Genomic DNA, 23,396 nt, shown 5'->3' with positions numbered 1-23,396 from the left:
CCGGATGATTTCATGAAATTTTAATGTTTTTAAAAATTTAATTTTTGTAATGTGTTGATGTTAAAATAAATTTTAAAATTAAAAAATATATTATTTTAATATATTTTCAAATAAAAAATATTTTGAAAAGCAACTCTTAATATTATGCTAAACACACCCTATTTTAAAAGGACCCAAAGATATACAGTTAGTTAATTTGTTTTTGTACAATGTATCATTATACATGTATGTAAATTAAAATTATAAGCATGTTTGTTTTTCATGTATTTTAGAAGTGTTTTTGAAAAAATCTATAAAAAACTATTGTTATTTTTGTATTTTTATATTGTTTTTATATGTTATGTCAAAAATAAATTTTAAAAAATAAAAAATATATATATTATTTTAATATATTTACAAAATAAAAAAATAAAAAAATAACTGAAAAAATATTAAAGACTCACCCTCTATATACATTTAGGATAATCTAAAAAAAAGGGAAATTCCTAGATCATCAGAAATATATATCCTTTGTGATTACAAATAGTCAAGTACTACTTCAGTCAATCTCTTTCTTTTATATTTCATTTTCCACTTCAATGGCTGTCGTCATTGATTAGTACTTGTGGCTAAAGTAACGTCGACAGAGTCTCAATGAGAGAACCACCATATATTCTCGTCAATATCTGGAGAAAGATCGTGCATGGTATAGATTTAGATTAGATCATCGATTAGGTTCTGTATTGAGATTCTATGAAGAATCTACTTATTTACATGCTATTTGTTGTTAAACACACGATCAAGAAAATAAAAAATAAATAAAATAAAAAGATGGTGTAATTAATAACTGGTGGGGCAGATACCGATTGTGGAAGTAAATATAGACGGCACGTAGCAAATAAGCACAACAACAACTGCCTAATTTTGAAGGCTGGAGTTCCGTTTTGAATCGCAAATTGATCGGTGCAGAGAGAGAGAGAGAGAGAGAGAGAGGCGTGTGTGGCCCTGGTTTTGTTTCCTGAAGCTTAAATCAGAGTCAGTCAGCCCAGGAGCTCACAGTAATATTCAACTTTTAGCGCAGGATTGCCAGTGAACTAGCTGTGTTCTCAAGCTCAGCTCTGCATACAATGTCTAGAGGAAAGATTTGCAGCCTCGAGTGGATTAATCGACTACTTAGAAGAGGCGTCTTAGCCACCAAGGTGCGTCAAATATTTCTTTTTCTTTCTTAGATCTTTATAGGAGGATGTTCAATCTATCTTTGATCCAGGAGCTTCAGGCTTACATCCACGCAAAATTAAGTTAGGAGTACCGCCACGTCCCTTCTTGCTTTGAATCTCAATTTTGCACCTCTCGGTTTATTTCAGATTCTCGGTATCTCATCACCAGATTATAAATTAGTCACTTCATTTTTTAGAAATGAATTGATTGTTTTCTGTTTTTAAAAACTAATTCTTTAGCCCTCTTCATTCATTTTACGTTTTTTTTAATTTATTTTATTTCTTAATTCAAAAAATAGGGAAAATAAAAGTAACAAATAGAATTGTGAAAAGATTGATGAGAATAAAAGGAAATTATCGAGATAAAATAATGTTAAATTAAGAGTGGTCGATACTGGTGAAAGGATTATATAATTAATTCTTAAGACAAATAGAACAAATTAATTTGTTTCTCGAAACTAGGAGGACTATTTTATAATTTGCTCTCTTTGTCCGTCGCCAAAAAAAATCTGCAACGCTCACACAATATCAGTTCATCACCGCCCATACTCTCGTTCTCCAGCTCGCACTCAGGCTCCATTTTCATACGGTTTTCTCAGTTCCCCCATAAAAGAATTGTCGTCCCGAAATATGATTGAAAAAAGTATCAAATATTGATTTAATAATAATAATAATCATAACATCTTTTATTTCCCAAATTCATTCAGAAGATGAATAAACCGAGAGGAAAAAATGAGCAGGGGACTTCCATTCGAAGAGACCAAGTGCTTCGCTTTTTTTCTCTCCTTTTCTTTTAATTTTCTTTTTCATGAATAGCAAGTCATTCAGTTGTACCCAATAGCATTTGATTGTCGTGAGTAAAAGTGGGTATAGAACAAGTTAAGAAATAAGATGCTGGTGAGACAGTGGAGGTGGAGCTGAGAACTGGTAATGGAGTGGCTATACATCATACCTGCATGCATTCAAGAAGTGGCAGCAGCTGGATATTGAGAGGGTGTCAATTAGTGTGTTTTTTTTTTTTTTCCTGAAAGAAAACAAGCCAGTGAGAGGAGAGAGAGAATCCGCCCTTGTGTTCCTTTCTTTCGATTTGATTTGTGGTCGATCATTATAAATTGCGTGTGAAGACATTTCCCAGTCACCTTCTAACAAAAGCCATTGATTTGTTCAACGTCAAATGAGTTTATTTTCTTCAGCTCTTAAAATTTCTTGGATAAATTACTGTTGATTTATCATTAGATTAGTATCTCCAAATAACTAAAAAATAGATTCATTAGATAAGAAATGAACTAATTGATTGGGTATCGTTAATCTTTGTTCCGTATCTTAAATTCTTGATCCAGGGTTTAAATTTGAGATCTCTTCTTATTGAGAGGAGGAATAACAACTGATTTAAACCAAAGGTTACCCAGTGAGATATTTGATGAACACAGTATTAACGTAAACATAACTGGGTTTTACCTTTTCTTTTGTCAACAGCTACGACATTGCTCGAGGAATGCAATAGGTGTGCAAACAGCTAGTGGTGCCAGGTAAATGACGTTATTTGGCTAAACGGGCACCATCTTGAAGGGTCACTTCCATCCCAAGAGTTGAAAATGTTCTCTTTCTAGAAGCCTTTAATGCAGTGCAACTTGATGGGATTTTAATCTTTTATTTATTTTTTTCATTTTGATAACAGTATCAATGGTGATCAAGAAGAGCATGACCTTTGCAACTGGGATGAGCTTAAATTTAGTTTCATTCCAACTGATTACATGTACGTGATGAAATGCTCTAGTGGGGAGAGTGCATTTTCACAAGGCCATCTAACTCGCTATGGAAACGTCGAGCTGAGCCCTTCCTCTGGAGTTCTAAATTATGGACAAGTAAGTGGCAATATGAAACTGCACTAATGTAAAGAACTCATACAAGTGAGCATTGGCACTGCTAAATTAATAGCAGAAATATGTGATTAATTAACAGATCCTTTTCTCATGACCATTTGAGTGACAATTACATGAATGGTCTTGTTACAAGGGGTTACTTGAAGGCTTAAAGGCATATAGAGGTGATGATAACCGTATTCGACTCTTCCGGCCAGAACAAAATGCTTTACGCATGCAAATGGGGGCGGAAAGAATGTGCATGCCATCACCAACTGCTGAGCAATTTGTTAGTTCAATAAAACAAACTGCTTTGGCCAATAAAAGATGGGTATTCAAATTCACAGCCCTGACTTATCCCATTAGCCTTAAGTTTCGTTCACAGTTATGAATATCTTACTAGTTATCTTGTAATTATCATTTAAAAATGTGTTTTGAATTGGGTATAGGTACCTCCTCCAGGAAAAGGATCGCTCTATATTAGGCCCTTGCTCCTGGGAACAGGGCCAATTCTAGGAGTGGCGCCATCTCCAGAATACACCTTCCTAGCATATGCTTCTCCAGTTGGCAACTATTTCAATGTGAGTTTAGTAGACAGTTGCAGAACTTCGTCAACTACTGAGGAAGGAAAGAAATGCACTTCATTTAGTGATGCAAAGTGGGGTTGTTGTGAAGTGTTAATTTTGCATAAATGCAGGGTCCCATTCACTTCTCTGTTGAAGATAAGGTCTATAGAGCAATTCCTGGAGGAACTGGTGGCATTAAATCTATCACTAACTATTCGCCTGTAAGCACTACTTTGTCTATTTTCACTAGAAACACAATTCGGTCATAAGTAGAACTTCTCATGCGATACGCAATGCATTCGTCGTTATGTTAGCTATCTACATGTGCTTACCGTCTTAACAAATAATGGGTAAAATCTTGCTTACCTTTTCACTTCTACTATAGATTTACAAGGCAATCACTCAAGCAAAGGCCAAAGGCTTCACCGATGCTATATTCCTTGATGCAGCAACTGGCAAAAATATAGAGGAGGCTACTGCATGTAATATCTTTGTTGTGAAGGTAAGACTAATGAGAATCAGTCTTCGATGAAGGCGAGATCACTTTTTCATGTTCCAGCTTCAAATTCATAGCTTATATTCTGAGTGCAGTTAGTTTATGTTTAATTCGGTGGGTAACATCATATATTAATGCAGCATTGTATTTCTTTTGCAGGGAAATGTCATCTCAACTCCTCCAATAGCCGGAACTATTCTGCCTGGAATCACAAGAAAAAGCGTCATTGAAGTTGCTTCCTGGCTCGGATATCAAGTAAGTAAATTCTGATGAAAGAAAAACCAGTCGATCTCTTGTTTGTAAACTGAGAGTTCATAATCTACCTTCTTTCCTGTCATTTTTAATCCTTTTCTGGATATGCACAAGTGTTTGGTAGCAAGAGCTGAGAACTGAATTACGCACAAAGGAGTAAAGCATTCCTAAAGTTTAATTTGGTTTTCCCTCTAAATTGAGCATGCTCTACCGACCTTTGATCAGATTGAGGAACGTGCTATCCCACTGGAGGAGTTGATAAATGTTGATGAAGCTTTCTGCACAGGAACTGCGATAGCAATTAAGCCTGTTGGCAGTGTAACCTATCAGGGACAAAGGTATAAGTTGCAATGCATACTATATGATATGAAAAGTGAAAAAATGTTTCTTGTTCTTTCTCCTCTTTGGTCTTGCAGCTTTTAACATGCGGTCATTGTTTATGCCAATGCAGGGTTGAATATAAAACAGGCGAGGGTACTGTATCTGAGAAACTATGTAGAACATTGACAGGAATTCAAACTGGTCGCATTGAGGACACTATGGGATGGGTCGTGGAGATTGATTAAGCTTTTTCTTTTTCTGTTTCGCGTGTAGAAATAATTGTGCTGGAACAAGCGACTTAAGTGCGACCATAGTTCATTTCTTTTATCCGTCGGAGCTCGTTTCTGTTAGTCTCCAAAATCTTTACAAAAGAAATGGCAACCCAAATCAAGACTGAAATAATATTTCTTGAAGCTCTTGAATTTCCAGTTCTATAATGAAAATCATAGGTTTCCAAAACATGGCTGGAAGCACATTCTCGTGTGTGTGTTTTGCTTTTAACTTTTAAAATTCTGTATTAGAAAATCCTAAATCATGGTGTCGATATCATGTAAATGAATACGCATCGGACCAAGCAAATCAAACCTAACAAATTCCAGGAAACCAAAAGAGAACTCAATTTGCAGAGGATATCTACTAGTGGATACATCATTTTCTAGCCTTAATACTGTTTAGATGCATTATGAATAAGTCATTCCAAATATCCGTAATTCCTGGCAAGCACCAGTGCATGCAGTCATCGTGTTTCTTTCCACCTGCTGTTGCCGGATGAGCATCTGCTCTGAACTCACTCATGTGGGTTATGTCCAAAACATGGAATGTAGACCCCTTGAGAGCCTTGAACAGGTGCTGATTAACCAGACGGGATTCAACATTTGTCCCATTATTCTTTAGAGAGAAGAGTTCTTCAACCTGAAAAAGAAAGGAAGAAGCTTTTACCTTCGTATACTGTTGTAGAACAAAATTGAAGCAATTGAAAAGCAAATGCAAGGTTTGGCACTGATTATGCTTCACAACATAGTAGTATCAAATTGCCATCAAGTCAACAAACTATCAAGTCCAAACTCATAGTTCGGATGTGACTCACTTTTTCAGGTGACAAAGGCTGTAGTCGTGGGCAAGAACCACCTTGATCCCAATCACCTCCTTCAAAATGTCTAGGTGATTGTGTACGAAAGACCTTGATTCCACCCGGACGCATTCTTCTCTCAACAAAGAGAATCTACAGCGAAAACATAGGACATGAGAAATTAAAAATGCCCATTTTAATTAAATAAAGAGTAGCAGAATGAAATCCTACATGCACTACAGATGCAGGGGCGCAAGAGAGGGAAACAACCACAACAATTATGTAGCCTAAGCACTGAAAAAATATCACTAATATCTGCAGAACAATAAGTGTGGAAGCATGCATCAAGCATACAAATAGCAGAGTCTAGAAGATAAATAGTTAATCATTTTCCTGTCAGAATCAATTGTCATTAGTCTATTTTTTATTTATAGCTGCGTTGGCATATCCATAAGTCAGTAGCTTACAAAGTGCTATGCTAACAGAACTCTGAGCGGAGCATATTTTTGGAATTATATCTGACATTATGCTAAAGGGTACTAAACTAACTGAAGTTCAGATAAATAAGTAAGAATGGCCAATGGCCAATATACATTCTGGAGATTGGGATTTCTTTATCTATCAGATTTCTAAGGACACTACTCACTGAAATAGCAGTGAGAGGTCACACAACCATATCAGATGGCACATTCATGGATTTTTCACGGCAATTTAAAAATGAAATGAAAACTAAAAGCAGATGGACTCTGTACCACGTGTTTCAAAACCTTGTCCAGGCCACCAGCAGGAAGCACTGGAGGGATCAGAGGCTGGTTCTTTTCAAAGAAAAGCATGGGAGATTTCACAGGATCAAACTTTGAGGGAGCCCGCCACCTATTCACAAGAAGCAAAGAGCCATATAAACAGTCAATGAAAAAACTTTCACATAATAAAAACAACCAAAAAAGATGCAGGATCAGCACGGAAAAGAAACTCTAGTAGCTACAGCCAATTATATATAAAACGAATATAGACCAGATTTCACATCCTACATTGTTCAGAAAAATTACAGTAACTTAAATTACCAGTGTCCTGTGTTGAAGATTAGAACATCATGGAAGCTCGGAGCATCCGCCCATGTGCCTTCTGGAATATCAACATCAACTCTATAACCCTCTTTATATCCAAGAGATTCCAACTCACCCCCATTAGCATTAGCTGACCACCTAAATAAACAAAAGCAGAACATGCCTAAGTAGTTTCAAATCTTGAAGTACCATAAACAAGAACTCCATTTTTTACCAAAATGCTAACATGCAAGAAGATAAGATTGGCATAGCAAGCAGAGCTTACCTACCATATCGCGCCAAAAGATTAGTTCGATGATAAGCAATAGTAAGGTTATAGAGAAGAAAAGTAAAGCCACGATCAGCCCCAGCTGGTCTCCACTTTTTCACATCACTTGACACCCTTTTTAGAGAGCAAAAGAGAGAAACAAACATATTCCTATTCAACGAGTCCCCAACAAATCCTGCACTGTTACACCATTCATTAGCTCCAAAGAAAGCACAAGAAATACATACATAATGATTAATTTAGAGAGAGTACCGATGCTGGTGTCTCTAAAGGTCTGCAAGAACCGGACCGGGTCGAAGGGAGGGAGATCACACCCGTTAGGCTGCCATCGCCACTTAATGATGTCTTTAGCATTTGATTTATTGCCAGCAATGCAATTCCAACCTTTGAATATTTCTTTACATGTACTGTCATATTTGTTGGGTATCCAATTTGGGTCGTAGATCCAGGAACCATGAGAGTAATTGCAGGGGGTGGAGGTTAGTGTTGAGGTGGATCTGAAATGGATGGTTTCGTTAGAGATTGAGGCTCTTTTGGAGAGGGAGAGGGAGAGAGCGAGGAAGATGGAGACGAAGCAGAGGAGAGAGAGCAAGGGAAAGAGTGGGAGTTTTTTGGGCTGCTGGTCTTTCGTGGCCATGGGGTGATGGGGAGGGGTGATGGAAGTGGAAATTGGCGCACGTTAGCATCCACTTCTGGGTTTTTGTTTTATAGTTGAGCTGGTTTATTATTGTTTCTTTCTATCAGCCAGTCTATTAGTACAAGTAGTATTTGTTTTTTATACTGTATTTTTTTAATATATTAAAATAATATTTTTTTATTTTTTAAAAAATTATTTTTAATATTATTATCAAAATAATTTAAAAATAAAAAAGTTAAAGTTAAAATAAAAAAAACATAGGCTGCATTGCGAAATAAATTCTAATTATTGATGACACTGTAGCTAAATTAAGTTATAATAGGTTAGACCCTCTTTACTGAAAAATAGTTTTTTTTAGAAAATAAATTATTTTTTAATATTTAATAATATAATATAAATAGATTAGAAAATATTTTTTAATATTTAATCATATCATAAAAAATAAGCTGAAAAATAATTTATTAATACAATAAAAAATAAATTATATCAAAAAAAAATATATATAAAAAAATTAACTAAGAATTTTTTTGACATGAGAGGCCGACATATCATTTATCTTTTAAAAAAATCAATAAAAGCAGAGGATATAATGATCGGTGGATCAAACTGGGGTTTTTTTTATATTAAAAATCCATTTTTCAAATATATTCTCATCCGAAAAAATCCTAATAAGCTTCCCTGTCATGTCATGTCAACATATATAATTTTGACATTTTATACATGTCTGGATTGAGCACGTCTTGTAAATTTCTTTGTTACCCGAATCTTACTGGGAAAACAAGACTAAAAAAAATTATATCATTTTTACCTTTAAAATAGTACGCAGCCAATTAAATTCAGATTCAAATGTTTTTTAAAAAACTGGAATGTTCCATAAATATACGAGTGGAACTGGAAGATTCAGTCAGATGAACTCGATTATAAAATAAATGGAGAACAAAGTAACTGGGGACCTACAAAAAGCATGAAGCTGATTGCACACGGCTCTGCCAATGATGACAACGGCAATCCTTCATGTGTGTGTGAATTTGGAAAGTTTTTTGTAATTCTCATTGAACAAACATCTAACATCCAGCAAGGAACTTGGAAAAAGCGATGTGATATAAACAAAATCCATCAAAATTCGTGATGGCTAGCAACATGCAATTCTTCAGCTTTAAAGGGAAGAGCTTCAGGAAACTAGAACCCGTTTAAACAACAAGGTAATAGAACTCGCAGCTAAACCCGAGTACATTATAGTATCTTCTCCGAAACACCATCAAAATTCTTGCCTTCAACACATTTTAGATGCCAGAAACAAATGACAAAATACAAGACAAATAAAATGAAGATAAAAAGTAAAGATTTTCCGTGCTGATTTTATCATACCAAAAATGAAACTTGAGACCTGTTCTGCGGTCAAAGTAAAGAATAGGTCTGGATGAACATAAATACAAGCAATGGCAGCAGATAGAGTGCAAAAACTTATCTTATAAAGAATAGTGGAAGTGAATTCATACATGCTTACTTTCCTCAATAAATAATGATCAAGAGATTTACTGTATCAAGATAAGAACCAACATGAACGTAATTCCACAAAATAGCTTATCATTGGCATGGTTTGTTGCCAGTTTGCAGACACAGCAATGGAAAATGTTATGACACCAAAACTTTCAATCATATGTCTGGAGGTGGAAAACTTGGCAGGCTGGCTTATATGACTTCTTCAATGCCGCCTGCTCAAACTTCTTTAAGGCAGATTCATTCTCTTGTAAACCAGTCTGAACAAAGTACCTTATCCACCATGTTGAGGTCCGGAATTTGGCCTTCACAAGAATAACAATTTAGGTATCTCTTTAAGAATTGAATCTTAGTTTCTCTAATCATAAACATACAAATTCACCGCATGATACAACAAAGATTAATGCGACTGAGAGCTATGCACTATATAAAAATTCAAATCATATAGATTCTATCCTAGAAATTATCAGAATTTCCATATTCCCTGTACCTTTCACCCTTAATGAGAGAAAGCAAACCCTTTCAACAACTGACTTAAAGCCTAAATGCATAGAAAGCACACGCAGCAGACTAACATTCAAGCAAAAGAATAGTATTGGCAAAAACAGTGAGATCTGAATGTCTAGAAAATCCAAAAACTGAATAACATTGGCCACTTACTGGACGACCAAACTTAGACAACTCTGCAACTTTAACTCTTTGCTGACCTGGAGCGCCTACAGAAGGAAAAAGGAGATCAACAATCAGATCAGAAGAGCTATTTAAATGACATAAAATATCAGACGAAAAAAGATGCATTAGCAATATAAACAAACTATTTAGATGTCTGTTTATAGCATGGCAGTACAAATAATTATGTTTTACAAGACTATCATTTTCCTAATCGATGATTATGAAATAATGAGAGCACAGTTTGTAGTCTTTACCCTCAGCATCTTTCTTTGACAAGGGAAGAGCCTTGGGTGATAAAAGGAAGATGACTAAAGGTGCACTTTATCTCTCTTCATGGTGTTTGATCCTTACAAGTAACTAGGTCATGGCAAGTTTAGGATATAATATTTTAAGGTGAATGCAGTCCCTAGTTGAGCCTTCTACTGTTCAAAATACTGTTGATGATTAAGATTAAGTTACAGCTTGGCTTCTGATTTAGAGAGTGCTTGGCAATGTGGTAGCGATTGCTTTTCAAATAATTTTTCGTGCCGAAATGCATGCTAATGATGTTTTTTTATTTTTTAAAAATCATTTTTGACATCAGCACATCAAAACGATCCAAAACATACAAATCATATTAAATTTTAGCAAAAAAAAAATTGAATTTTTTGGGAACGTGGTTTGCACCGCGATCCCAAACGCATTCTTACATGAATGTATGCGGAAATACTAACAACCTAAAAGAAAGTAAGCAACATGACCAATTACCAGAAAATACAACTAGGCCATCAGCAGACACCCTTGCCAATTCTGGAAGTGTTTTGTTGAGATATTTTGGAGACAAGTAATCCAACGCATCTGACACTATAACAAGAGAGAATGATTTTGGCCGGTAGGGAAGAGGAAATTTGATATCAGCTACACGCACAAGGCCTTTGCGAACAAGGCTCTTGCAGTTGGCACTCACATCATCTAAGTCATATGGCTCCACGCCCCAGGCCTCGGTATCCTCTTCTTTTAATAAGCTTGATACTGCAGAACAAGTGTCCGGGCCTACATGCAGTACTTTACGCATGCTGTCACCATAAGCCTTCTTCAGAAAAGGTAGCGCTCTTTGGACTTCTAGTGTGCAAGAAACACCACCTGCATATGAATACCCCCAAATCTCAGATTGCTGGAATTTTTATGCTGGCAACATTCCTAGACAAGAGAGAACAAATGCTCAAAATGTTCATCTTAGTAATCTTCATTGTCCCTTATACAAACCATTAAGAGCAAAGAGATACATGCAAAGTCTAGTTCAAAGGCAAAAGCTGGGGACTGCACTTGACTAAGGATTAATCAAAAGCTCAGAACTCCAGATAACTCTCAATCACAACAAGAAATGCAATGAGGAAATACAGGTTGTCCATAACAACAACAGCTAATAACATTATATTGCGGTCAAGGAAATGAAGATTTTAGCCAATGTTTACTTAAGAATCACACCCAGAAAGGAGTCCATGTTAAAGTAGCATGAAAAAGCTTCTCTATGAGTTCTCTGAATATGATAGATACCATATATAAACTCAGGAAAAATAAATGGAAAAATCCTGATACCAACTAATTCAACACTGTTGCATCTTTCAATATGCCAGTTAATGTAACAGGCCCACACAAGTAAAAACTAAGAAGGAAAAATATAAAGATATCATTTAAATTTACCTTCTGTCTTGCTTAAAGCTTCTCTATTGGTGATATGCCCACCTGTCACACAAAAACATCATAAATTCACAAGACTTGTAGCATATAAAACTTTCATGTTCAAACTCATCTGCCTATAATAGTTAAATTCAAAGTCAGCAAAAAGGAAACCAAACTGAAACACGAAATTCGTTACAAACATGCTTTATTTCCTTTACTTTTGTTTCGATATCAGCTGTTTTCCCTTCTTTAAGTGTAAGAAAATATGCTATGCTATTCATGTTAGCAGGAGAAACAAAGTTAATGCTTCTTGTTTACTTAAACCAGATCAGATCCAGCAGTAAATCAGTATCAGATGTAACAGATCAAAGGCGGTAGAGAAACCAAAAACCTGAGCCACTGTAACAGTATCCAATAAGAAGAATCGCGCCCTGAAATCAACAAAAGAGCAAATTCAATCAGCAGATTTCACACCAAACCCTAAACCACTTTACTTACTAACTTGTCATCCCCAAAGAAAATGAAAATTACAAAGAGCAATAAAAATTACCACGACAACAAGGCCAATGGATAGTAACGGCGACGAACGCGATTTAGAATGCATCGACCCAGCAAAAGGAAGGCTTCCTCCATCAGCCAAACGTCTGGCAGGATTCCCTGGCCTCCTCGACATTTTTTGTTATTTAACCTAAAACAAAAGAGGCCTGCCTGCAATCAAACTACAAACGCGCCAATTATAATGGCATTTTCTTTCAATTAACACAACACATATGTTACATCAATTTACAAATCAACCATTTTTTTATTGCTGTAGAGAGAAATTACCTGGGAGATCGAATGGAAAGGGTTAGGGGTTGGAGATCTTTTAAAGCGCGATCTGGATCTATCTGTTTTGATGGTAAGCTAGTTGGGAGAGCGAGCGAGAGACCCAGAGATTGATTGCTTGATCCAAATCCAACTTGCATTTATTTATTTATATATTTATTCATTATTTCATTTAAATTTATCTGCCTGTACTTTGCGAGTGAAATCCAGCCAGCGGCAGAGCGGGGGTCCATTCTGTGCAGCCTTACTTGGATTTGATATTGGGCACGAGGCCCAATTCCGTTCTGAATACAAAAGGGCCCGAGTATCCTTTAGTCCAGTAATGACCCACGCTCACAGCTTTGTTTGTACTTGGCTCGGACTTGACCAGAAATGATCATCACCTCACGGGATACAAATTTTGAAGGCATTTATCATTAGAAAATGGAACATCATGGACGTGTGAGAAACACGTTTTGGTTAGGGTTTTTTTTCAATATTAGAATAAAAAACATAGATTTTAATAATTTAAAAAGGTGAGGAGAATCCTATTCTATCATCTATGTCCATCAAAATTTATAACTTTTTTAGCGATAACTGAAACAGTAAACAAAATCTACATGGCTATTGTTTTTATTAGGATACCCATAAATAGAGCCACCAAGCAAGCTCAAAATACTTTAATCTTGTTTCGGATAATGTTTACACGTAATCGGATTCGGATAGGAGAGAAAAAATGTTCCGGAATGATGAGACTATGTATGTGCAGATTAATATTTAGCATGTAAAAATCAATGTTGTTGTGTTTAGAGGTTATACAAAGAGTATACGTGGGTTGAATTTCTTGATATTTATATTATATTTATAATTTATCGAGTAAAAAATTTAGATATATCAACTATTCATTGCACAACTATTTTTTATTATTCAATAAAAAATAAAATGGTTAATGTATATTTATATACATATGAAGCATGTATGTATATATTGAATGATAAAATTATAAATTATATATGTGTATGTTTTGTATAACACCGTATTAAAAAAAATCTAAATGTTATATAAATCATCTGTATAATATAAATATATAATTTAGAATAGGTTGAATTGAGTTTTAAGTTGAATTCAGTAATGTCTATATACACTCGATACTTATTAAATAAAATAACTATTTAAAAAATACATATTCATTTGAATCGGATTAGATTGATATATATCAAGTGTAAATTAAATTATCATTTATCATAGTATTGATTATCGCTAAATAATTGACAAAACCGCTTGATGTAATCCTGTTTTTCCAGGAAATTAATCAGAAGGCATGTTTAATGCAAATATAAATACAGAGCAAACAACGACTACGGAATTTCGAAAGATTATGTTATACCCGAACACTGCACATGAAAATTAAAAGAGTTGTTGGCAAATATAGTTACGCAATTATTGTTTTTTTAAATATTTTTTATTGAAAAATATTTATTTTTAATATTCATGCATTAAAACAATAAAAAAATATATTATTTTAATATATTTTAAAAAATAAATATTATTTTTTTATTATTGTACCAAGCAACTCATAGTCTTGTTTACTATCAAATCTCTCCGTCATTTCCCTTTCGTCGAGTCCAAAAGAGTTTTTTCCACTCGAAATGCATGGGCTCTTGAAATCTGCCTTGTCTGATTCTCTGTCAAGTTCGCGACGGCAGATCAGATTATTGAGGGATCATAAATCACAAAACAACAAATTTGCAGTCGTAAGCCAGTCAGGTTACTTTCGTCACTTTTATTCGTTTTAGATGATTTTGTTTTTTTAAGAGTAATTTTATTTTTATTTTTAATTTATTTATATTTTTATATTGTTTTGATATATTAATATTAAAAAAATATTTTAATATATATTTTCAAACAAAAAATATTTTAAAAAATAACTCACACAATACTTATTAAAAATAATATAAATTATATTTTAAAATCTCTCCTAACAGTTTGAATTTCTAGGTTGAATTAGTTTTTTCATATAATATCGGAATTTTAATAACCAAGCAGTAATAAGTTTAAATTTTATTATTTTTATTTATTTGATAAAAAATTAAAAATATAGTAACGTGGAGATATACAAGTTTTAAGATTAAAGGATTTTTACTTAAAGAAATATATTAAAAAATAACATAAATTATATTTTAAAATTTCATCTAAATATTAAATTAAAATAATTTTTTTAAAAAATACTAAACAGGCTAATGGAATTTCCCCTAAACTAATGAGTTTCCTAGTTTTTTTTTTTTTTGACAAAACTCACTCTGTCTTACTCCAGATTATTTATAAAATATTTTACCTATCCAAATTAATTCGGGATGGTATGCATCAAAATGAGATTTGCCATATCAGCATATAGAAATCTTAGTCACTAATAAAAAGCAAATGTTTCATTTATTATTAATTGAAAATGTTTCACAGTATTTTTTTTTTAAAAAAAAAAAGAGGCCAGAAAGCCCGAAACTGGTGACGATGAATTAATTAATGGCAGCCATGATAACTATAAATTTCGCAGCCTGTGGAAGAGGATATGTATAACCGCATATTCGCAGACCGCGAGCCAAAAAAATAATTCTGTTTGTTTTTAAAATAGGATGCACTTTAAAAGCGGATTAGATTTTTTAAAAATATTTTATTTTAACATATTTTTAGTGGTTTTTCACCCGTGTTTCAATATGAATTTTCAAAAATTTTAAATTATTTTTCTTCTAAATATTTTTTTATGTATTTTTTAATTGTTTTAATATATTAATATTAAAAATAAAATTTTAAAAACAGTAAAATATTATCTGGATAGAATACCGCATAAAAAAGCACTGCTCACCACTTTCCACGACAGTCCCTCGAGGGAAAACAGACCACAGCTCCGGCACACACGCCACACGTCATCCTCATATAGCGCAAAAACACTCCTTCCATGCCGTCTCTCCATATTTTACTTCCACTATCTACATCACTTTCAAAAGCAAATCCACCCCCCCTCGCCGAGTCTCCGTGCACAACCTCCTCCTCCTCCTCTCTCCCATCATAACACACAATTCTTACATGGTCATAGTCACTTTTTAGCCGTTTAATTCAGTGCTTTCACGATTCTTCTAGACATCAATCATTTCCTAAAAGTAGTCAAGAAAGATCCGCCTTTTCATTTCTTCATAGCCTTTTCGAAACATCACGCTTCTTTCACTCTTTTTTTTTTTTGGAAAAGACTTTGCTTGCGAGCTGTGAACGAACTGATTCGAGAAAGTTCATAGAAAAAAATATGGAGGAAATTTTACACTGGTTGGTGTTTCTCTAACGATTAATCACTACTGAAGTTCGTGATTTTTGAGAATTTAGAAGAGAGAAGTTCGGAATGGCGGTGGAGTATAAGTGCTGCGAAACGGATTTCTTTGTAAACATTGTGATAATAGTTTTGCTCGTGTTGTTCGCTGGACTGATGTCTGGCCTTACTCTGGGCCTTATGTCTATGAGTATCGTCGATCTTGAAGTTCTTGCTAAATCCGGTACTCCAAAAAATCGAAAATACGCAGGTACAGCGTTTATGCTACTTTCTTTTTTTAAAAAAAAAAACTTATTTAGACCGTTTAAGTTCTGTTTGGATAGTGAGAAAATTGGAGTTTTGTCATGCGGGACTTAGGGAAGTGATAATTAGTTTCAAGACTTATTAAGTGGTTAATAATGGTTATTAGCTAGCCTGACTTGTAGATTTGGCTTTTATGCCTCGATAACTTGTTAAGAGGGTTCATGAATAATAAACTCCAGCTGGGCTATAGTAATCTTATACCACTCATGAATATAAACAAACAATTTATTTATTTTATTTATTTACCCCAAAAAAACAATTAAATTGTTTTATTGAATGAAAATATTTCATTTGTAGTTGTAGGCCTTTGGTAGTTGCGGAACGAGTGATTGAAATCATAGCTTATAACAGATTTCATGACTGGGTTTTATTATTGCCTGTTGGTTGTCATAAACAGCGAAAATATTGCCAGTGGTTAAAAACCAGCATTTGTTGCTTTGCACGCTCCTTATATGCAACGCTACTGCTATGGAGGTATGTTCTGTAGAGATGTAATTAATAAGCATTGATTATTATTTTTCAAATCGAATGTCTTTTTTGTTTTACTTTGTCAGGCACTTCCAATTTTTCTTGATAGTCTGGTTACAGCTGGGGTTGCTATTGTAATTTCAGTAACTCTGATTCTTCTATTTGGCGAGGTGAGGCATCCATATTGATTTGTGCATTTTTATTAGTTTTTTTAATGCACTCAGGAATTGTGGGTAGATGTACAGTAGAACCGTGGAAGCAGAGGATTACTAGTTTGACTTGTTTTCGATATGCTACTTGAAAATGTATGCTTTTTGACTACGGGTTTTGTGATGATCCTCTTTGTTTTGGGACCTAGTTCTTTCACTGTTGCTAAATATACAGGCATTCTGCCGTTGCCAGTTTTTCTGACAAGAGATGCTTCTTGGGAATGATGGACTTATATAAGCCTGATTCTTCTAGAGTTTCATCTATAATTACATTTTTAAGATGGTATGAATGGCAGTATGGTTTACGGGTCTTCTGATTGTTCTTTTATTTGGATATGCAGATTTTACCTCAATCTGTTTGTTCCCGATATGGTTTGGCAATTGGTGCAACAGTGGCCCCGTTTGTCCGTCTTCTTGTTTGGATCTGTTTTCCTGTTGCCTATCCGATAAGCAAGGTGACACGTATGTTGGTTAAAGCTTGCGCGTGGTTGAACCCTCCTAAACACTAGAGTGACTATTCATGTTTATGTGATATTTTCAGCTCCTGGACTTTCTGCTGGGACATGGTCACGTTGCTCTTTTTCGCAGAGCTGAGTTGAAAACACTTGTAAATTTTCATGGTAACGAGGTGTGTTCAGTACCTTTCAGAATTACACATCGTAGAACAGAATGTTATGCTTTATCGTCTACTTGTCTGTGTATGCCTTTGTACCTATCACCATGCGGCTTATCTGCTTGCTTCTTCTCATGGTTCTTGTTTGTAGTCATTAAATCTGCCTATCAAGCCATCAATATGTGCAATTTTCTACCTGTATTAAAATTTATCTTCTATTACTTATAACGTGTGTACACATTCTGTTGTCTGCTGCCCTTTTTTTCTCTCATATCTTCCATTAGCTTTGTAACACTGTTAGTGATGTTTATTAGGCTGGAAAAGGTGGAGAACTAACTCATGATGAGACAACAATAATTGCTGGAGCACTTGAGCTCACTGAGAAAACAGCTAGTGATGCCATGACCCTTATATCTGAAACTTTTGCTATTGACATTAATGACAAACTTGACAGGTGTGGTGCTCAAAAGGGTAAACTGAAAAATCACTGCTGTTGCATGACATTCATTGTGATCAGCTGCATTGTATATTTTTCATGTACAGGGAGTTGATGAGTTTGATATTGGAGAAAGGGCATAGCAGAGTGCCAGTTTATTATGAGCAACCTACAAACATAATTGGACTAATTCTGGTAAATTGATGATATTGGCATACTCAGCAACAATGAAAGAGATCTTTCGTTTGGTCATATACTTAGAATGATGTCTTTACGAACTAGCATTGGTTGAATAATGTGGTATACTAATAATCTTCTTTTGTTTGCCACCGTGTAGCTTTTATTGGTTATCTTTTGTGCCAACTCTTTGTGCTCTCACTCAAGTGATTCGTGTTTCCTTAATTGGTTTGTAATTTGTACGATGTGCAAAAAAAAAAAATCAAATATGACAGAGACTGCGTCAATGGCCTTAGCTATGAGATTTTTCTGCAGTTTCAGATAATAAAATTGTTTCATTATAACATAGCTTTCAGATTGTCTCTAAGAATAGTGTGCCTTCCTTCAAATTCTCCTTTTGAGAACCCGTGGACTGTGGCCTCTGTGATAGGCTTTCAATCTGCATGAATTTATTGTTTGATGGGCATTTCCCTTGTATGGCTTGCTTTTGTTTATGCTGTCTTTAGGTGTTCCTTGAGGCTTGTTCTATTATCTTTTCTGTTTAAAGCTAATGTATTTTCGCAAGACTAACTTCACTTTCTAGTAAATATTTTGGAATCAAGCTTTAGCTCTTAACAGGTTCATTTTTAAGTTTTAACCGTGATTTGCATTTTTTTTCTTTATGAAATCACCAAAAAATAATGTTTCAATTTATGTGGAAACATATTCCCCTAACATTGACACTAGAAAGAGATAGGATGAACCACAAGGGGGCCAAGTGCTTTGAGAACTAAAGCATGGCAAACTGCAAACAGGCATGGCTAGGGGAAATGAGGCATAGTTTTTGCAATAAAGGGTGACCAATTAAGACTACCTCTTGTGCTAATTGATTTTGTTTGGCACTTGATTTTTCCATCATATCTCGCCTTTACTTTCATATCTTCTGATCCGAGTTCATTCGCTAAATTAATTGGCTGAAACTTCTGATTACTTTTTCTTGAACATGTATGTGTATTCTGATCTTTTAGGCCAATAATTTGTTGACAATTCACCCAGAAGATAAAGTACCTGTAAAGAATGTCACTATACGCAGGATTCCCAGGTATCCTTTAGGTCAAGGATTGTATTTATGTACATGATATATTTTTAGTTGTTCCTGGAGAACAAAATGCTGTTCATTGTCACCTACAGACTGATGGTTCTATCTGTTTGTGTTGTAGGGTTCCAGAAACTTTGCCTTTATATGATATATTGAATGAGTTTCAGAAAGGTCATAGCCACATGGCAGTTGTTACAAGGCAGTGTAAAAAGCCAGAGGAGCAGCCTGTAAGCAATGCTGGTGACAGTAAGTGTCAATTCATACGGGTATCCACTTCTGTTTGTAGTCCCAAGCTGTACTAGAATCTACCTAATTTGGAGAGCATCTGTCTTTATGATAAGTAAATCATTTGATAATTATTACTCTCCTGTCTCTTGCATGCAACAGATCCGGTGAAAGAAGTTAAAGTTAATATTGATGGTGAAAGGCCTCCCAAGGACAAGGCTTTGAAGAGCAAGAGACCACTTCAAAAGTGGAAAAGCTTTCCCAAGAGTGGCAACAATTCATTTAGAGGCTCAAGGAGCAAGAAGTGGACAGAGGACATGAACTCAAACATCTTGCACATAAATGGCAATCCACTCCCAAGGCTTCCTGAGGAAGAAGAAGCAGTTGGCATAATAACAATGGAAGATGTCATTGAAGAGCTTTTACAGGTGAACATTACGTTTTGCTATTCATATTACATATATCTCCCTCCAACAATTTCTAGAGACTACCTCATACTGTGATCTGATTTGCACAATGAACTATGTAGGGGGAGATCTTTGATGAGACAGATCATCGTTTTGAGGGACACTGCCTAGGTGAGCTGTAGTATATACTGCCGGATAGACAATGACGAAAAGGTTGTTCCAGACAATGATCAAAATCTCTTGTATGGCGGAAAAGCAATGCATGCTATTTTGTTATTTATTTATATATATATATATATATATATATATATATATATATATAAAAGAGACGTTTGAGCTCGAGATAATTTTTATTTTCGTATATTATTAATAAAAATTAAAAAATCATTTGTGTTATTGAATCAAATCGTTTTCGTATATTTAATATTAAAGTTCTTTTACAATTTATTAGTTAATATATTTTTTAAAAGTTTTATAGAAAACAAACTTTATCTTTTCAATATGCATTTAAATTTCATTATGACATCAAAAAATGAAAAATGTATCGATAAAACCGCATGTCCATGCCCCTAGGAAGCACCTGCGCCTGCGATCCTGAAGTGATCTGACGATGACAATTGGAGCCACTAGTTGGCGACAGCTTTACCCGAGATTCAAAAAACACAAGTCCTACCCTCCGATTATTGAAAAAATATTCAGCAGTTTTCACTTTTCCGGTCGCATGGTTGATGCCGTATTTTCCATTCCTCTCCATTAAAGACCCGTGTCGATTTTGATTTTCTACTGTAAAGGATGCAGAAAAAACTGTCCGGAATATGCATTGACAACCCCAACAATATTAATGGCCTTGTTGTAGCCAATAATAATAGTAATATTATTAATAATACTAGGAGTCTAGGAGAGGGCTAGTTAATTTTATTCGGTGTTTTGTTAAACGTGCGCCGGGTAGACATTAAAAATCTGGATGATGAGAACACCTGAACAGGAGGAGCTGCTCTGCTCAGAGAATAGACCCCGTTTAGCTGGGATGCAACTGTATTCTGAATTAATTTTTTAGCTTTAAATTAATTAAAAAAATTAATATATCTCCCGAAAAAAAACAATCTATGATATAATTACCAAACACTGCGCGAACAAGAATTATCATACATATTCGACACAATAAAGTTGTTAATCTTTAACGGGAACAATGATGTACAAACAGGGCCTTTACTAGTGTTTACTTCTTTTCTCATCCTTTCTCTTCCTTTTCTTATCTCTAGACCTTTCTTTAGATCTGTGCTTCCTAGAATGCTTCTTATCCCGACTCTTTGAACAAACCTTCTTTTCCTTTTTAAGCCTATCTTTGTCAAGCTCTTCTTCGGATGATTCATAAGATTTCAGCGAAGAAGGCTTCTCTGGTCCAAAAACAACACGCTGCGGCTTCGCATCCCAGTTTCTGGACAGCTTTTCGTCGGGGTCTGGGCAAGGAGCAAGGTAAGGCCCTGTATCATCCATCCTTGAACCTACAGCACCTCGACCTCGCTTAACCCTGTGATAAACAAAAATATTCATGTCAAACCAACGAGGTTTTGCTTTTCTTTTCTTTTCTTTTTCCTGAGAAATTTTGAACAAAGTTACAAATGATATTTGAGGAATAAAATGAGTTTGAGAAAGCGGAAATAAGTTTTCCAATGACCTCGAGTGCAAAAATTCCTCGACTTCTTCATCCCTTAAACCTCCATCTTCCCTCGAACAAGAGCTCCCTGCTATTTTGCTTGACGAGGATGGCATATTGGTATCGTTCTCATTTATAGAATGCCTTTGGCTTGTACTTCTAAGGACATTACCAACATCCCTATGGTTCTTGCTGCTGTTACCATCATACCTTGATCTTCCTCTCAGCCTATCATCCAGCTCAAGCTCCTTTTCCCGGACCCGCCACATCTCATTCAGTTCAACAGCTCGATTTGCTGAAAAGAGTAGATCAATTAAAAATCAAAAGTGAAAGATTAAACAAAAATCAGTGGCATAATATCAAGCCAATACTAAGTCTGTTAACAAAACGGTGATGAAATCAAGAGAAGAGAAATACATACATGAATGACATTTTTATATAGAAAAAAGAAAAGAAAAGAAAGACAATTGGTCTCATTTCAAGTCCTTGTAAAAGACAGGGACATCATTACATTGCACACAATTTGCAAGGATCCCTTAATGGGTGCGTATGGATCTTTAACTATGCAAGTCAATTTTCACATGTTGAAATATGGTAGACAAAGATTGTTGAATATGTACGCAAATACCCAGCCAATCATTATCCTTTAATCCCATGATCCTATGGGGTTCCACCTAAGAATCCCAGAGAAGGTTTGTTTTGAGATTATCTGAAGAAAATCTGTTAGATGATTAAGCACAACTTTATTCTTTAGACAACTGGATAAACTTTATGCTTTTTCCATATCCATTTTTTTATCTCCATAGTTAGACTTCAATTAGAAAATGTCAGCCAACTCACAAAAAAATCTTTTCATGGAACCCGGATGACAACTTTCGGCAGGGTATGCTATTACTATTACTAATAGACGGTGTACAGTCACGCATTTTTATCTGATAGCACTAAAGCATCAACACAAAGGATGACAAGCTGAAAACTAAAAGCAATTAAACACTGACTTTGCTGCACTCCAAGGACAGTTGCAGTGAGGAAGCGAGAATTTGGTCGTGCTCTTACTTTAGGCCGTTCAAGGTAAACATGCACGCCTTCCCTCTCAGCTCGCTGCCGCAATTCCGCTGCTTCTTTCATAAGAATTGCAGCTATTCTGTTCTCAGTCTCTAGATCCATTAAAACCTGCAAAACATGTTCCAAAGCACCAGTTCAGTAACAAGTTTGAGATAGTACGTGTTAGTATTATGTTGCATCTTTGGCATCCGCGTATACCTGTTTTGATTGCTTGAAAAATAAAGATTGATCACTGACTAAGTATGTATGCAAACAAAGTATTGGGTTCATAGCTATGGTTGGATTGGTATAGTGGGCAAGCCCTAACTCACGCACATGACACGAAAAGTTAGTGTGATTCCTCATTGGAAAATTATGGATCACACAAATGCCAAATCAGCTATGAGTAGTTGAGTGTTTTTCTACTTAAGCTATCAGCTAACAAGCTGGTTAGTGAAATCTTGAAAGGCAGATACAGTTCCATGAAAAACTGGGTGGATTTATTATGCTTCGTGTCACATATTGAAAATATAAACCGAATTTTAAATTAAAGCTACTTAATTAAACCGATTTTGCACCACAAGAGCTATAAAGACACTGCAGTATTTCCTTTGCTTTGAAAACAATTTAAAATTTTGAAAACCATTAATTTCAGTTAGTTTCTAACAACTCAACCAGGAAATTTCAGTTTTTTGTTATGTCCAAAACAATCGTTATTAACAGGAAATAAACAAATTGGAATGAAAACTAGCCCAATTGATCCGAGTTTCATTAAAGTAAAAGTTATTGTCTAACACGGCAAAAATCAGCAAAATTAAAGTTTCTTTTGTATTCCTCGATATTATCAGCAAACAAGCAACAAAAGCTGAAAAATCAAATCTTGAAGCCATTAAAAAGACAACAACTTACCGAATTGGTTTAAAGAAAAGGCAATTGTGAGAGTTATAGAGATCCAAACTCAGTCGAGCAAAAAGAATGTCGCTTTTGCTCTCCCAGTCTCCCTCCTTTCACGCCTTCGGATTTCCAAGGAAAACCCGTAACCCTAGGTTTTATTTTATTATTTCCCTCTTTCATATATTTCCGTTAGATTA

At 35.0% G+C, this 23,396-nt stretch overlaps 5 protein-coding genes across 9 annotated transcripts; 2 read left to right on the top strand and 3 right to left on the bottom strand.

The window, feature by feature from the left end:
• The first annotated feature begins 886 nt into the window (after positions 1–886).
• LOC133679408 (branched-chain-amino-acid aminotransferase 6-like) lies at positions 887–5,166 on the top strand. The gene is made up of 10 exons (XM_062101998.1): positions 887–1,178; positions 2,673–2,725; positions 2,875–3,061; positions 3,213–3,389; positions 3,508–3,639; positions 3,756–3,845; positions 4,010–4,126; positions 4,280–4,375; positions 4,598–4,710; positions 4,824–5,166. Exons 1-10 carry the CDS (start codon positions 1,107–1,109, stop codon positions 4,936–4,938), a joined length of 1,152 nt encoding a protein of 383 aa, XP_061957982.1. The 5' UTR covers positions 887–1,106; the 3' UTR covers positions 4,939–5,166.
• Positions 5,167–5,286: 120 nt separating this feature from the next.
• Positions 5,287–7,833, bottom strand: LOC133679407 (protein trichome birefringence-like 13). The gene is made up of 6 exons (XM_062101997.1): positions 7,350–7,833; positions 7,095–7,272; positions 6,827–6,967; positions 6,515–6,635; positions 5,781–5,915; positions 5,287–5,605 (listed from the first exon to the last, which is right to left on the bottom strand). The coding sequence occupies exons 1-6, from the start codon at positions 7,732–7,734 to the stop codon at positions 5,342–5,344; spliced, it is 1,224 nt and encodes a 407-aa protein (XP_061957981.1). The 5' UTR covers positions 7,735–7,833; the 3' UTR covers positions 5,287–5,341.
• A 1,351-nt stretch (positions 7,834–9,184) lies between these two features.
• LOC133680376 (probable pectin methylesterase CGR2) lies at positions 9,185–12,553 on the bottom strand. 2 transcript variants are annotated; one of them, XM_062103290.1, is made up of 7 exons: positions 12,394–12,553; positions 12,119–12,287; positions 11,960–11,999; positions 11,590–11,631; positions 10,654–11,028; positions 9,895–9,950; positions 9,185–9,539 (listed from the first exon to the last, which is right to left on the bottom strand). In XM_062103290.1, exons 2-7 carry the CDS (start codon positions 12,239–12,241, stop codon positions 9,387–9,389), a joined length of 789 nt encoding a protein of 262 aa, XP_061959274.1. In that variant the 5' UTR covers positions 12,242–12,287; positions 12,394–12,553; the 3' UTR covers positions 9,185–9,386. The 2 variants fall into 2 exon arrangements, with proteins under 2 accessions (XP_061959274.1, XP_061959275.1); XM_062103291.1 differs by having other exon boundaries at positions 12,119–12,276; positions 12,394–12,546.
• Positions 12,554–15,227: 2,674 nt separating this feature from the next.
• On the top strand, positions 15,228–19,884 carry LOC133679228 (DUF21 domain-containing protein At2g14520-like). Of its 4 annotated transcripts, none has more exons than XM_062101763.1 (11): positions 15,228–15,938; positions 16,389–16,465; positions 16,546–16,629; positions 17,010–17,123; positions 17,210–17,296; positions 17,596–17,735; positions 17,825–17,912; positions 18,902–18,975; positions 19,094–19,218; positions 19,360–19,625; positions 19,727–19,884. In XM_062101763.1, the coding sequence occupies exons 1-11, from the start codon at positions 15,761–15,763 to the stop codon at positions 19,784–19,786; spliced, it is 1,293 nt and encodes a 430-aa protein (XP_061957747.1). In that variant the 5' UTR covers positions 15,228–15,760; the 3' UTR covers positions 19,787–19,884. The 4 variants fall into 4 exon arrangements, with proteins under 4 accessions (XP_061957747.1, XP_061957750.1, XP_061957748.1 ...); XM_062101765.1 differs by having other exon boundaries at positions 15,809–15,938; positions 16,289–16,465; XM_062101766.1 differs by lacking the exon at positions 19,727–19,884 and having other exon boundaries at positions 19,094–19,238; positions 19,360–19,503.
• An 803-nt stretch (positions 19,885–20,687) lies between these two features.
• Positions 20,688–23,396, bottom strand: LOC133679485 (uncharacterized). Its single transcript, XM_062102090.1, has 4 exons — positions 23,215–23,396; positions 22,260–22,434; positions 21,283–21,556; positions 20,688–21,135 (listed from the first exon to the last, which is right to left on the bottom strand). The coding sequence occupies exons 2-4, from the start codon at positions 22,426–22,428 to the stop codon at positions 20,817–20,819; spliced, it is 762 nt and encodes a 253-aa protein (XP_061958074.1). The 5' UTR covers positions 22,429–22,434; positions 23,215–23,396; the 3' UTR covers positions 20,688–20,816.

The sequence above is a fragment of the Populus nigra genome, chromosome 19, assembly GCF_951802175.1.
Source record: "Populus nigra chromosome 19, ddPopNigr1.1, whole genome shotgun sequence".
Taxonomy (NCBI): domain Eukaryota; kingdom Viridiplantae; phylum Streptophyta; class Magnoliopsida; order Malpighiales; family Salicaceae; genus Populus; species Populus nigra.
The sequence above is the reverse complement of the archived record's forward strand: the minus strand, read 5'-3'. Positions and strand labels throughout refer to the sequence as shown.

Bases quoted from the DNA above. Each gene is read 5' to 3' on its own strand.
- LOC133679408 (XM_062101998.1), top strand. From the start codon at position 1,107: ATGTCTAGAGGAAAGATTTGCAGCCTCGAGTGGATTAATCGACTACTT. The intron at 1,179-2,672 runs GTGCGTCAAATA...TTTTGTCAACAG, and splicing joins GAGGCGTCTTAGCCACCAAG to CTACGACATTGCTCGAGGAA. The intron at 3,390-3,507 runs GTATTCAAATTC...AATTGGGTATAG, and splicing joins CTTTGGCCAATAAAAGATGG to GTACCTCCTCCAGGAAAAGG.
- LOC133679407 (XM_062101997.1), bottom strand. From the start codon at position 7,734: ATGGCCACGAAAGACCAGCAGCCCAAAAAACTCCCACTCTTTCCCTTG. The intron at 7,273-7,349 runs GTACTCTCTCTA...GTAACAGTGCAG, and splicing joins CTTTAGAGACACCAGCATCG to GATTTGTTGGGGACTCGTTG. The intron at 6,636-6,826 runs GTAATTTAAGTT...TCTTGTGAATAG, and splicing joins ATCTTCAACACAGGACACTG to GTGGCGGGCTCCCTCAAAGT.
- LOC133680376 (XM_062103290.1), bottom strand. From the start codon at position 12,241: ATGTCGAGGAGGCCAGGGAATCCTGCCAGACGTTTGGCTGATGGAGGA. The intron at 11,029-11,589 runs GTAAATTTAAAT...ATTCATATGCAG, and splicing joins AGCTTTAAGCAAGACAGAAG to GTGGTGTTTCTTGCACACTA. The intron at 9,951-10,653 runs GTAATTGGTCAT...TTCCTTCTGTAG, and splicing joins TGGCCTAGTTGTATTTTCTG to GCGCTCCAGGTCAGCAAAGA.
- LOC133679228 (XM_062101763.1), top strand. From the start codon at position 15,761: ATGGCGGTGGAGTATAAGTGCTGCGAAACGGATTTCTTTGTAAACATT. The intron at 16,630-17,009 runs GTGAGGCATCCA...TTGGATATGCAG, and splicing joins TGATTCTTCTATTTGGCGAG to ATTTTACCTCAATCTGTTTG. The intron at 19,219-19,359 runs GTAAGTGTCAAT...TGCATGCAACAG, and splicing joins TGTAAGCAATGCTGGTGACA to ATCCGGTGAAAGAAGTTAAA.
- LOC133679485 (XM_062102090.1), bottom strand. From the start codon at position 22,428: ATGGATCTAGAGACTGAGAACAGAATAGCTGCAATTCTTATGAAAGAA. The intron at 21,557-22,259 runs GTCAGTGTTTAA...TACTCTTTTCAG, and splicing joins TGTCCTTGGAGTGCAGCAAA to CAAATCGAGCTGTTGAACTG. The intron at 21,136-21,282 runs GTCATTGGAAAA...TGTTTATCACAG, and splicing joins GAGGAATTTTTGCACTCGAG to GGTTAAGCGAGGTCGAGGTG.